Consider the following 12,409-nt stretch of genomic DNA (forward strand, 5'->3'; position numbering starts at 1 on the left):
GCCAGCGGCTCTCGTGCCTTCCTCGCTTTTGCGTAGGGTCCCCCCTATGCGAGAGCCGGGACCCCAAGGCCTCGAGCGCTGCTGTGCCACGCGCGCTCCCGGCACCGCGAGGAAACACGCTCTGTGCGAGCCAGGAGGATGTGAGGGAGCCTCTGGGCACCGCTGGGGTTGGGCTTATCCCCAACACCTTCCAGCACCCTCCAGCCCCTAGAACAGACTCCTGGTTGTGTGAGAGATGCCTTTGAGCCCGCCACATCTGCTGCAGATGTTGGGAGGCAGCTATGGGAGCAGAATAAATAGCTCTGCATCCCCACATGAACCCAGCCACTCTCGGCTCTGTCTGCGCGCAGCCCGGGCCGGCAGCGAGGAAAAGCTGCCACCCCTCGGGAAGCCAAGGGCAAGGGCTCTCCATGCTCCCATGGCTGAAAGGAGACACTGGAAGGAGGCAGGGCTCAGGCAGAAAATGGGACATGATGGCTTTTCGGCTCTTCAGCGCTGGAGCAAACAGTGGGACAGCTCCACAGCACCCTGCACAGCCATCCCCATGGGAGCAGGGCCAGCAAGGGGCTGTCCTGCACCGCTGCTGCTGGAGCTGAAGTGGCCTGGTTTTGTCTGCAGCCCCTCTGCCCGAGACACCCCAGCCCAACCAACCACATGCCCACCTCCCCAGCTGGGCCCCAAACCACCAGGGAGAGCAACACCCTGGTGCTCTGAGCTGGCTAAAAATCAGCTGCCATAGATCAGGCCTCGAGAGATCCTCACTTACACCACCCCAGCACCGTGGTGTTTTGAGCAATCCCTGTTTTTGTGCAAATCCCTGTTTGTTACCCCAGAACCTGGTCTGGCAGCCTCAGGGCAGGGCTCACACCATGGAGACCTCAGTGGGCTCAATTATCCACTCTCCTTCACCTGGCAAGACCTTGGTGCTCGGTCTGACAGGGCCAAGAAGATCAACTGCAACCCAAGCCAGCCCACCATGACTGCACCCCAAGAAATCCCCCATGGATCCTATGGCCAGGACAGGGAGAGACGGACACATGAGGTGCTAATCAAAGGTGTCTGCAGAGACCCAAATTTCACAAGGAGGACATCTACCTGCCCTTCTCCAGCCACTTCCCAAATCCCAAGCATTTTATCCTCCTCCCTGCTCCAACATGCGATGTTCTGGTGTGTGAGCACCGCAGGGAGATGGGGATGGGGAGGACAGGGCCACCCAGCCAGACCAGGTAAATGGTGTCTTAGAAAGCAGCGCTTGCAACCTCCCAAACCTCCGGAAACCCCAACGGTGAGACACCCACGGGCTCCGCTCCACCCCGGGAGAGGAACAACAGCCTGGGGCCAGGCAGAGGTGGGGAAAGGAGCCCTTGAGTCTACCTGGTGGGAGCAGGAAGGGGCACACGCTCCGGCTGGAATAAAGACCTTTTTCAGAGCACTGGACTTTTCCAGCTGCCTGGAAACAGGAAGCGCCCAGGCCAGAGAACAGAAACCCTCACACACTCGGCATAAAGGCACACTGAGCCGTTAACCCTAATTACCTGTGACTGACACACCAGCGAGGCCCTGACCTTCCAGGCATCGCCTCAGCCAAAGCCAAATAAACAGCTCCCTTCATACCAAACACAAACCGTTCTCAACCCCCCGCTCTTGCTGCTTTGCCTTTTCAGTCCCGAATTAAAGGTGTCTGAAACACAAGGGGAGAACGACCCAGCTGCAGTGTGGAGGGGGGCTGAGCCCAGAGCCTGCCACCACCCCCATTGAGAGCCAGTCCTGGCTCTCCCCCAGCCCCTTCCCCACCACCAGAGGAAGAGGAGGATGTGGAGCATCCGAAGGGGCACACGTGAGGGTCCTGCCCACCTCACCCCAGCAGTGTCAGTGTCTCTGCAGGCCATGTTCGTGCCCTCCTGCTCAGCAGGAGCTCCCTGGAAATCCACACTCGCTCTCCAATGTGCTTTCCTCTGACTGATCCCTCCAGTGGCCCCAGGAGAGCAGAGAGCTCTGCTGTTCCCCTGCACACGCACGCTCAGAGGCTGCTTGCTGCAGAGGTGCCATTCCTCTGGGTTTCTTGCCCCAGGGACGCGATTCCTCTGGGTTTCTTGCCCCAGAGATGCACAGCGCTCACAGATTGGACCCCAGCCCACAGTGGGACCCACAATGGCCAAGCCCCAGCCAGACGGCTCAGCTGGGGCAGGGACCCCGACACCATCATTGTCACCAACTCCCGGTGCAGCACAGCCCCTTTACTCAAACCTCCTCCTCTTCCCACACACAGCAGTGCCCCAGTTTGCCCGTGCCCCTCTCCTGCCCCATCGTGCTGGCCCTGTCAGGGGAAGGTGAGTCTCACACAGGAGGCAGAGCTTACCCGGGGGGCAGAGCATCCAGGGCTGGGACCACTGCCCGTGCCGAGGGGGCGCTGGAGCCGGAGGCAGCCTCCTCTGCCTCCCCAGCACTGGGCAGGGCAGGAGCAGCAGAGCCATCGGCCACACTTGATGCCGTCGGGGCCGGTCCGGTCGCTCCTGCTGCCTCTTCAGTGTCCGCAGCACCCGCTGCATCGCCATTCACTGGAAAAGCAGAGAGCAAAGATGTCAGCACCCAAACAGGGCAATGGGCTGATCCACAGCGCCCATGCAGCCCTGGAAGGTGGCACCACCCAAATACAAGACTCACGGTGCTCCCAGCCCGCAGCAAAGGCAGCACCTCCTTCACCCATCAGCCAGACCCCTCTGGGAACCACTGCCCCCATCCCAAGAGAAAAGCAGAAGGTACTTTCCATTTGCACTCAGTATTTTATCTGCTGCTTGCAAACGCGCTGTGTGGCTGATGGGAATTTGGGCAACGAGCAGGAGCTCAGGAACGGCCGGCACAGCACGTCCCCCCCGGCAGCTGCACTGGTAAGGGCTAAACACTGCTGGGGTCCACTGAACTTTGGAAAAGGGAAGGAGAAGAGCGAAGGAAAATTACAAAGAAAACTGATGAGGAAAATGCCGACCGAAAAAAAAATGAAGGGGAATTTTTTTGGATGAATTATTTATTAGATAGCCAAAAAACCCCGCGACTTGGCAGGCCAGCAGAGGATAACGTTCGCTACAAGACATCCTGGCTTCAGCGGCAAAGCATTAAAAACAAACCAGCAACAAGTAACAGAGAAGCAGGGGATGCAGACAGAGCTCCACGAGTTAGGGCTGAGAAATGGAGAAGAGGGGAAGGGAGGGATCTGCATCCACAAGCCCAAGGATTTCGCAGTAGTGTAGGAAATCCCTGACATCTCCCCCCGCAAACGGGAGGCTGAAGCACCACAGATGCTCTGCAGAGGCACAGACCATGGGGACACTTCTGCTTTGCAGCTGACTGCGATTTGAAAAGCTTCAGCCACGTCGTGCCCATCTTCACAGGGAACCCAAGGAGTGACCTGGGTAACCGCGCTGGGATCTGTTTGATCTCGGTCCTGGCCTGAGTAGGGGAAAAGCTGATCCAAAGTTCACCTGATAAGGAAGGGGTGCAGGGGGAACAGGGCTAGGGCTAAACAAGGCGGTTGCGGAGAAAACTCGCCATGAAACAACCTCCTTTTATTGCTGGGTGAAATTACAGCTGCGAGTGACAAATGCAATGGGGACGATCTTGCAACAGCTCAAAAAACCACAATAACGTCACCCAAATGCACTAAACTGAGCAGGAAGGGGATGGTTTGTAGAGGCACTCCACAGAGCACAGGAGAGGGTGTCCAGTCCCGCTCCCAGCAACCCAAAACGCTCCTCTCCCCTTGTAAAGGGTAAAATCATCGATGACAGAGAGAGGTGAGGGGTAAACAGCCAGGAGGACGGCACGGCCATAAAGCCACGGGGGAGGCTGGGGCCTGGCCAATAAAATGTGCTTTAAACAAACCAAAGCCACAGAGCCAAGTTGTACTCACGGGAATAAAACCTCGGGCTGTGCACAGGGCACACTGGGAAGGGGTGGCTGGGCACTGGGGGACACTGGGAAGGGGTGGCTGGCCACTGGGAGACACTGGGAAGGGGTGGCTGGCCAATGGGGGGCACCGGGGAGGGGGGGCTAAAAAAAGGGTGCGTGGCCACTGGGGACACAGCCCAGCACTCATCCCTGGTACAGCCCCAGTCTGGGACTGGGAGCCACAGCTGAAAGGCAGCGTTTCACTCCCCCACCTCCCTCCCAAAATGGGTTTTGGCAAAACAGAAACCACATTGCTCCAGGTTTTGACAATGAAATGGGGAAAAAAATAAAAAAATAATTCTTCTTTTTGGGTTGAACAGCACATTTCATTCTACCCAAAACAGAGCACTCTGCTGCTCCTTCCAGGTCTCCGATAAAAGCAGAAGAGAGGACGGCGATGTCTGCAAAAGCAGCGCAGGGGAGTGGGAGATGCTGCCCTGTAGCTTCACCATCAGGCACTCAGCAGGTCCCAGACCTGCTCCACGAGGTATTTATGGCTTTGTGGACAAAGCCAAGAAAGGGCAGGAGAAACCCTTCCAGAAACACCCTTTGGTGCAGGATCAGCCCCTTTTGAGGGGGTTTGTGCCTCCTCTGGTGCTCCATAGGAGCTGCTGCCCCCCATTTCCATGGGCAGAGCTCACATTGTCCCTGAAGACTGCTGGGCAAATTCTGCTCAAGGCTCCCAGCCCTGAAGAAGACACTGAGCCATGATAACAGGCCCCCCAGCCCTAAAAAAGCCACTGAGCCATGATAACTGTCCCCTTGCTGTGACACCGGTGACGCTGCTGTCCCAGGGTCCCTTTACAAACCTGGAGCAGTGGTTTTTGGTCAGGGGGACTCCAGAGAGGAGCCACAGAAAGGATTCACAGCAAGCAGAACCAATCCTACCACAGTGCTCTGCTTATCCAAAGTAAAAATCAACACAAACCAACCCCTTCACAGGGAGGAAATTCCCAGGCGCTACAAGATGTTCGATTTTAGCTGAAATCCATTTTTTCCCCCATACAAAACGCAGCCCCGAGCTCTGTGCCCCCCCATCCCCGGCTCACCTGTGCCGCTGGCCGTGCCGTTGGCCATGTCGCCGCGATGCGTGACCTCCGGTGCCGGCTCCTGGTGCCGGGACTTTGCTCTCCGCTCCCTGGGCTTTGCCTGGCCACCGCGGCCGCATGGCGGTGCGTCCTGCAAGGGAACGAAACACAGAGGGGAGATGTGTCACCAGTCCTGGAGAAAAACCCACTCCTGTGCCTTTCTTTGCCTGGGTCTTGCCCGCACCACAGCACCACATCAGCATCACTGGGAACCCTCAGCACACACAAAAGCAAGGGAGGAAGGGGCAAACGCTCCCTGGTGCTGGGACAGCCCCTGCAAAGAGGGGAACAAGCAGTCAGGAAACACGGGAGCTTAAATCACGGCATAGGTTAAACCAGCTCAGATGTGGCTGGGCGCACTCTGGGGGGTCTCCTCTTTGTGGAGCTCCCTTGACACTGTGTCCCCTTCGCTGGGTGGCAGCTCTGGCCATGCAGGCTGCCATGGACAGGGCACCCCAATCTCAGAGTGCCTGCAGCACCCCCAAAGCAAACTGCCCCCCTCCAAGCACCCGGGGCCTCTGAGCATCCCAGAAAAGGCTGAGTTTTCCCCTGGACTAAGAGAAACCTGGTCATGACTGCCAGGGGAGGGGACAGCAGGGCAAGGACCGCAGGGATTAGGAAGTCGGTTTGTCCCAGCCAACTTCTCCCCTTAAAAGGGCAAAACCCGCAAAGTGTCCCCACGCCTCGGGGCCGGAGCTGGGAGGGGACGGCAGCTTGGCAGCGATGGGGTGCAGTGTTGGCTGTGCCACCCTCACCAATTCCAGCGGCCCTCGGGTCCTCCCCCCTGCTCCAAAGCCTGGAAACATCCCCAAGAGCGGGGCTGGGATGGGGAGGAGACACAGGAACACAGCAGATGGAAATAGAGCAGATAAGAGCAGCACACGAGCAGGAGCTTCTGAGGCTGCCTCCATCAGCCATGGGCCTTTCCAGGAGGGCAGACCCATAGCAGGGCTCCTCCAGGCACCCCTCAGATAGTAAAACACACCCCAGAGACCCCCAAGACATGGCTACGAGCTCAGGGTTTGCTTTGGCCACCAGCCCCTGGGGGCCTGGAGCAGCAGCTTCCCTGGGTTAGGAGGTAGAGGTTGCCCCTCACTGCCCATCCATGGGCCACACTGGTACCACACGCCCCCCAAAAGTTGGCCAGGACCCCCCACAGCCCCCAGAGCCTTGGCACCATTGGCAGCAGCAGCCGGTCCGAGGCAGGGGATGGATCTGGTCCCTGCCCTTCTCAGCACAGATGAGCTAAGCGCTGCCCGCGGAGTTTTTAGAAACCAAAACAGGATGTCTCCAGGCTGCCAGCCGGCCGCACAGAGTTACCAGGCCTGAATTAGCCAGCCCAGCCCTCCTACGAGTGCTCCCATCTGGGCATTGTCTTTTAATAGACGCGTGGAAACAAACCCAGCGAGGCCACGTGAGAGCGGCGGGGCTGGGAACAAACTCTTAAAATAGGAGCAGGGAGAAAACAAAGCAGAGCATGGATGGGAACAGCCTCTCACGGCCATGCTAGTGGGATGGAGCGGGGTGCATGGAGGACAGCCCACCCCTGGGGAGGATGGAGAGACCCCGCTGTCCCCCATCCACTGCAGACCTTGGGCCCTGCCCTACTGCAGGCTCTGCCCTGGGCCAGAGGCAGAGGGAGCAAATGATGCTGAAAAGGAAGGCACTGTCAGCCCAGGGTGACATCAACATTTCAAGTCCCCTTTCTCCTGCCAAGGCTGAGCCCCCTGCGCCACAGAGGCTGGCGTGGGCCCTGGGCATGAAAGCCAGGAATAGGCACCAGCCGCCTGGTCTCGCTGTGGTGGCCAGAAGGTCCTGGCAGTGACACCAGTGGAGGTGGCAGCACCGGTCTGGGTCTTGCTCCACACCAGATCCAAACTGTGGCTGGAAGAGGGCAGAGCACACAGCTGGGAAACAGCACCAAACTGGGAAACACAACTGGGAGAGCCCCAGTGCCGCGTGGGGAGCAGGGGCTGGGGGCTCAGCTCCCAAAAAAAGGGGCTGGGGGGCTCAGCTCCCAAAAACACAGAGCTGAGAAATTCCTCCTGCCCCTGTGATGGGGGAGGAGGCTGCCACAGGCCCCTGCACCCAGCCCTCCCCCTGCAGATGGGAGCAGAGCCGGCGTCTTGCTCTCTGGATTTGGGCAGGACCAGCACCCACTCACCCCATGGCAGCAAGACACAGAGCCAGCAGCTGTGGCGCCTGGCTCCAAAATGCCCAACCCGTTTTATTCCTGTGACCTGACCCCCACCTCACAGCCCTAAGTAGCCCCTGTTCCCCTGCCCGAGCCAGGGCTGCGGTTGGCGATGGCAGCTCCCCTGGCCTCTTGCTGCTGTGTCACATCAGGGGACATCCCGCAGCCACACGTGGGGCTTTGTGGAGCAAGGGAAATACTTCATCTGAGTGGCCCGGAGCAGAGCCTCCTGCCCACGTCCAGGGATGCTCATGGCTGTCACTACCCGAGCAGTGACTTTTAGACGTCATACGAAGCACATCACTTAATTTTGCAGCTCGTGACAGTGACAGCAGTTTCTCACGGCCATGCTCAGCTCGCAGCAGCCATCGTGGGTCACCAGCCCCAGTCTTCACAGGCTCCTGGGTTCCCGGCTGTCACAAGAGGCCCCTTCGGCCACCCCAAGACAAACGGTGATGGGGCAACACTCTGGGCACCCACTGCTCTCAGCCGGGGACCTCTGGGCTCTGTTTTCTCTGTGCAGAGGCTGTGGAATTTCACACCCCGCCACCAAGACTAGCAGCAAATCCCAAGATGACATTTGTCCAGGAGAAGAAAGAGAAGCCCTGACCAAGCAGTTTCCCCCGAGGGGACGGTGTAGAAATAGCCGAGGAGCGAAGAATGACCCTTTTCTTTCCATCCAGCGAGTTTGCCAGCATCCATCACCGAGCCCATGAAAACAAACACGGCTCTGCACACAAACAGAGCAAACATCAAACAGCGTTCCCAAGCGTGAGGGACCCGCACGCTCCCGTGGCGGGTACGTACGGCAATGCCCACGGAGCAGCACTGCACCGAACTGTGGAGCTGGGTCCAGAACAACCCTAAATTTGGGTGGGTCTAGGAGGAATTGTAAATGATTTCAAGCACACTTGGAAGGTCTCTAAAGGTCCCCTGCATGGGGACTGGCCACACCTCACCATGCTCATCCCACAGGTGAAGACACCAGTAGAAGCAGAAGCTACTGGAGAGCCATCGGGAACCAGCAATAAGCAGTGCTGGTCACCTGCTGAGCCTCCCAAACCACACCTTTCCTTGCAGGCTTTCTAGCACCTACCCATAGCTGCTAAGTGGCTGCAAAGCCCAGCTCCCCTCAGGACACTGAGGCTCTCCCATCCTTTAGAAAGCTTTAACACCCAGACAGCCCAAATCCAGAGAAGCAGCCACAAAAGGGCACAAACTGTGCTCAGCAACCTGCTCCCAATATCCCATCCCACTCCCTTCTCAGGTGGGAGATCTGGAAGGACAGGGTTACTTTTTAGATCTGAAACCTTTCTCCCCTTCGCTCATCTCCTGTTAGTGCCCAGCAGATGAAGGAGGAGCAGAAAAGCAGTGGGGTTTGGTGGTGGGAACACTCCTAAGCCTAGGACGGGACAGGCTGCAGGCGCCCTCACTACAGGCACACTCCTCACCAGAACATCTGTATAGGCTGCTGGGCCACTGCCACGCTCTGGAAATATAAATAGGTGTTAAATTCAACTCCATGTCGACAGCGTGACACGTCTCTCAATAACCACAGCTCCAAAAGGAGCAGCGCTGAGCCACTCTGGCCCAGCGAGAAGGCAAGGAAGGGCTCTGCGCCAGGCAGAGGATGGCTGGGTGCCCGAGCATCTCATTTCCCTTGGAAGCAGCTGCTATTTCCCTGCAGCTCTGCTTCTCCTGCTTTCCCTGCACCTTCAGAACGGCCCCCTGTGGCCATCACCCCAAAGGGGCACGGTGCTTCCCAGCCTGGCGCTGTGCCTGCGCTTCAGGCAGGAGCTGGGGTCCCCATAATCCCAGTCCAGAGCCCTGCAGCCCAGCCCTTTGCTGGTTTCCCTGCTCACAGTCTGCTCCACACCTCTCCAACAGACCATTCCTGCGGCTGCCAGCAGAAAAACTGCTGGAAACCATCTGGGCCATGGCAGACCTGATGTTCCTCGAGAAACAAATGCTATAGGAGAGACTGGGGTCCGCCTCCCGGCCCAGGAACCACCCAGCAACGGACTGACAGGAGCCACCAGCACGGTGCCCTTACCTCGGTCTGCTCCCAAAGCAGTTCGTACTGGGAGCCTGGTGTCTGCCCTCTGTGGTCGCAGCCGTGCTGCTGGGGTCCCGTCCAGGCACCTGCGACCCTGAATGGATGAGGAAAAAGCAGGTGAAGAATAATGCCTGAGGCACCTCCTGGTTCTGCCCTCTCTCCTTCCCAAAAGGAGACCCAAAAGCACCACAGCCCCACGTGTTACAGGACGGACCCATCAGCACACGATGACCCCCTGCCTTTACACTGAGGTCCTCTCCTCTCCCACTGCTGTGCTATGGCATTGCCCATCCCCACAGCACCCCACGGCTCTGAGCGCCGCGCTGGGGAAGGCAAACGCCAGAGTTGGGGCGTGAGGCTGTCGACGCTCACTCCCGTGGGAGCCCATGGGCCAGCCCAGGGCCTTACCAGGGACAGGAGGTGGCGGCTGGCCACTGGATGTTGGCTCCAGGGTGCCAGGGCCGAGCCCGCAGCCCCGCTCCTGTCCCCACCTCGTGCTCGGAGCCACCGTGCACACGCGAAGCCGGGCAGCACTCACCCTCCGTCACGGCGCTGCCATTAGGCAAACTTCCCAGATCAACAGCGGGCCCGTCCAGGAAAATTGTCAGCTCCCCGCCCGAGACAACGCTGCCTTTGTTCTCCGTCTGCAGGTCCAGGGTCAGCTGCCTGTTCTCCACTGCGGGGGACCAGGGGACACGGAGAAAGAGACCACGCAGTCACCACTCAGCTCCATCATCAGCCCCATCGTGGGATGGGACATCAGCATCCTGGTCCCCTCCAGGCCTCCCCACGCCCCAGAGGACACCGTGCCCGCTACCTCGGGGCCTGTTGTCCCAGTGAGCATCACCAGCATCACCACAGGACACCCGGGCAGCCCCTCCAAAACCAGCCCCTGAGGAAGACCCCCCCCCTCAGCAGCCATTGTTCCCAAAGCGGGGTCTCCCCACAGGGGTGAAGCTGCCCCCGGCCGAACCCCGCCCGACCCCACCATGCCCCACAGACCCAGAAGCTGGGGCTGCAGGGGAGATCCTGGTCAGGAAGCCAAGGGATTCGGCCAGTTTGACACGATACACAGGGCAAGAAGGGTCCTGCACGAGGGTGACCACCAGGAGGTCCTGGGACATGAAGTAGGTGATGGCTCCGTGTCCAGCGGTGCCTGAAGGCCTGGCTTGCTGCAGAGGAGCAAGCAGCATCCCTCAGAATATCCTTGTGCCATCTAGGAAACCCAGGCAAGCTGCAAAGGAAAATCGCAGGCACTTCCCTCCATCCTCATCCCCCTGGATCCGTTTCTCTGAACACAACCAGCACTAAGGGCTGCCCCCAGAGGCACAGAAATGCTCGGCTGAGGCATCAGACAGCCTTCACAGAAGCTTCTGGAGCCGGTGGTATGGGCTGGGAGGCTCCTGGAGGCAGTCACCAGCTCTGCTCCCCTCCTAGTTTGGCTCCAGCAGCTTCGCGAGACGCTGCCAGCTACAGCTCCAGGCACAGCCGGACACCGGGGCTGGGCACCGGGGCTTTGCTTGCTGTAACGGCCCTGGGAACACCGCTCACCGTCCTCCCTGATGGGCTGCGGGGACAGGAGCCAGCGGGCCACACGGTGCCACACACCGGGGCACCCAGAGCTGCTTCACAAACCAGCGCCTGCCCCATTTCACCAGCACACGAGGGCAGCCACAGCTCTGCCTCCCTACACCCCAGGACAGGCACCCATCGCCCTTCCAGCTCCCTGCTGCACCAAGGGGTGTCCCTGGTCCCACTGGGCAGCCACCAGAACGGCTGAAGCAAGGCACTGAGGCCTGAAGGCCTCTGACAGCCCCTCCAGCTGTGCACACAAACCCGCAGTGATGGGAGCACCACGCAGCCCCCAGTGCCCACATCCAGGCCAGGCTCTCACGGCACTGCCTACCAGAGCCGGCAGCACCGAAACACCCAGCTCCACCACAGAGGGCCAGAAAAATTTGGCTGCGCCAACCCGGGCCAGCGGCCCAGACGCTTCCTGACTCATTTGTTCGAATAATATTTGAATTATACGCAGCTTGCTCATGACACAACAGCACCATTTTTTAGCAACCTGCTTTGTCCCGCTCTGCCGCGGGGACGGGGTGCGGTACCTGCCAGCGAGAGGAGGAGGAGGATGGGAATGTGCTCCCCATGGACCCCTCGCCCCACCTCCAGCTCTGGGGTGGGATGTGCTGACAGGGCCTAGGGTGTGCGGCTGCATCCCAACAGCACCCATGGCTCCCAGTTGAGCCCTTGCACAGCCCCAGGGTGAAGCACAGAGGCACGGGCTGTGCTTGTGGACCTCATGAGAGCATTTTTAGTGCCATGGAGGTGGACTGGGGGTGTGCCTGGGGTCCTCTTGCAGGGCATGGCAAGGGCACAGCAGCGGGGTTGGAGCCCAGCTCCGTCACTCGTTACCCAGCATCATCAACCAAGGGGCTCTGCCAAGCCCGGTCCTGCCCATCAGCCTGAGGGAGCTGCTCTGGGTGCGCTCCCAAGGGGAACCCATCTCACCGAGCATTTCAAGAGCCTGAGACAGGAGATGCTACTGAGCGCGGCCAAAAAACGCAGAGCAAATCCAGACCCTGTTGTTTCCAATCTGCGTTTTCCCCAAGCCGTGTGGAAGTCGCGCCTGCACGCTCCGGGGGTCCCCTCCATCCCCTCGGTGAGCGCCCCAGCGCTCCTCGCCGGAGCTGCACAAGCCCTCATTGTGCAGGCGGCCGGGCGAGGGGGCGGCAGCAAAGACTGAGGTGTCTCCAAGCGGAGGATGTGAACATGAACCTCCCAGCGGCTTCCTTCTCCCCCTCCCCACCCCTCCGGCTCTCCTAAAGAAAATAAACAGCAGCAGAACCTTCCATTCACTGTCCCCGTCCAGCGCGCGGGACGCACAAAGGGACATTGCTGCTGCACCAACAGAAGGTCCCCTGAACGGCGCAGCACAAAGGCTGCCTGTGTCCCGCCGGCAGCCAGCGTGTCAGAGGGATTATTATTATTTTGGGAGGGGGTCGGGGGGGTGATTCGGTCCTGAATAAGGTCTCAGTTCAGGTACTTCCAGCGTCCCGCGCGTGGCATCAGAGCTCCCATTTACGGCGGGGGGCTGGGAGCAGCACTCCCGCCGTCTCAAAG

At 59.5% G+C, this 12,409-nt stretch overlaps 1 protein-coding gene across 1 annotated transcript in view; it reads right to left on the reverse strand.

The window, feature by feature from the left end:
• Positions 1–4,994: 4,994 nt before the first annotated feature.
• The window catches only part of LOC104541207 (NEDD4-like E3 ubiquitin-protein ligase WWP2), a gene marked incomplete at its 3' end in the record, with an annotated part of 11,931 nt that continues 4,516 nt past the window's right edge, over positions 4,995–12,409 (reverse strand). Inside the window, 4 exon segments of the mRNA XM_010185204.1 lie at positions 4,995–5,124; positions 9,281–9,377; positions 9,822–9,959; positions 10,272–10,455. Of these exon segments, the coding sequence (XP_010183506.1) occupies positions 4,995–5,124; positions 9,281–9,377; positions 9,822–9,959; positions 10,272–10,455 (549 nt within the window).

This window comes from Mesitornis unicolor, unplaced genomic scaffold (assembly GCF_000695765.1).
Source record: "Mesitornis unicolor isolate BGI_N332 unplaced genomic scaffold, ASM69576v1 scaffold28725, whole genome shotgun sequence".
Lineage (NCBI taxonomy): Eukaryota > Metazoa > Chordata > Aves > Mesitornithiformes > Mesitornithidae > Mesitornis > Mesitornis unicolor.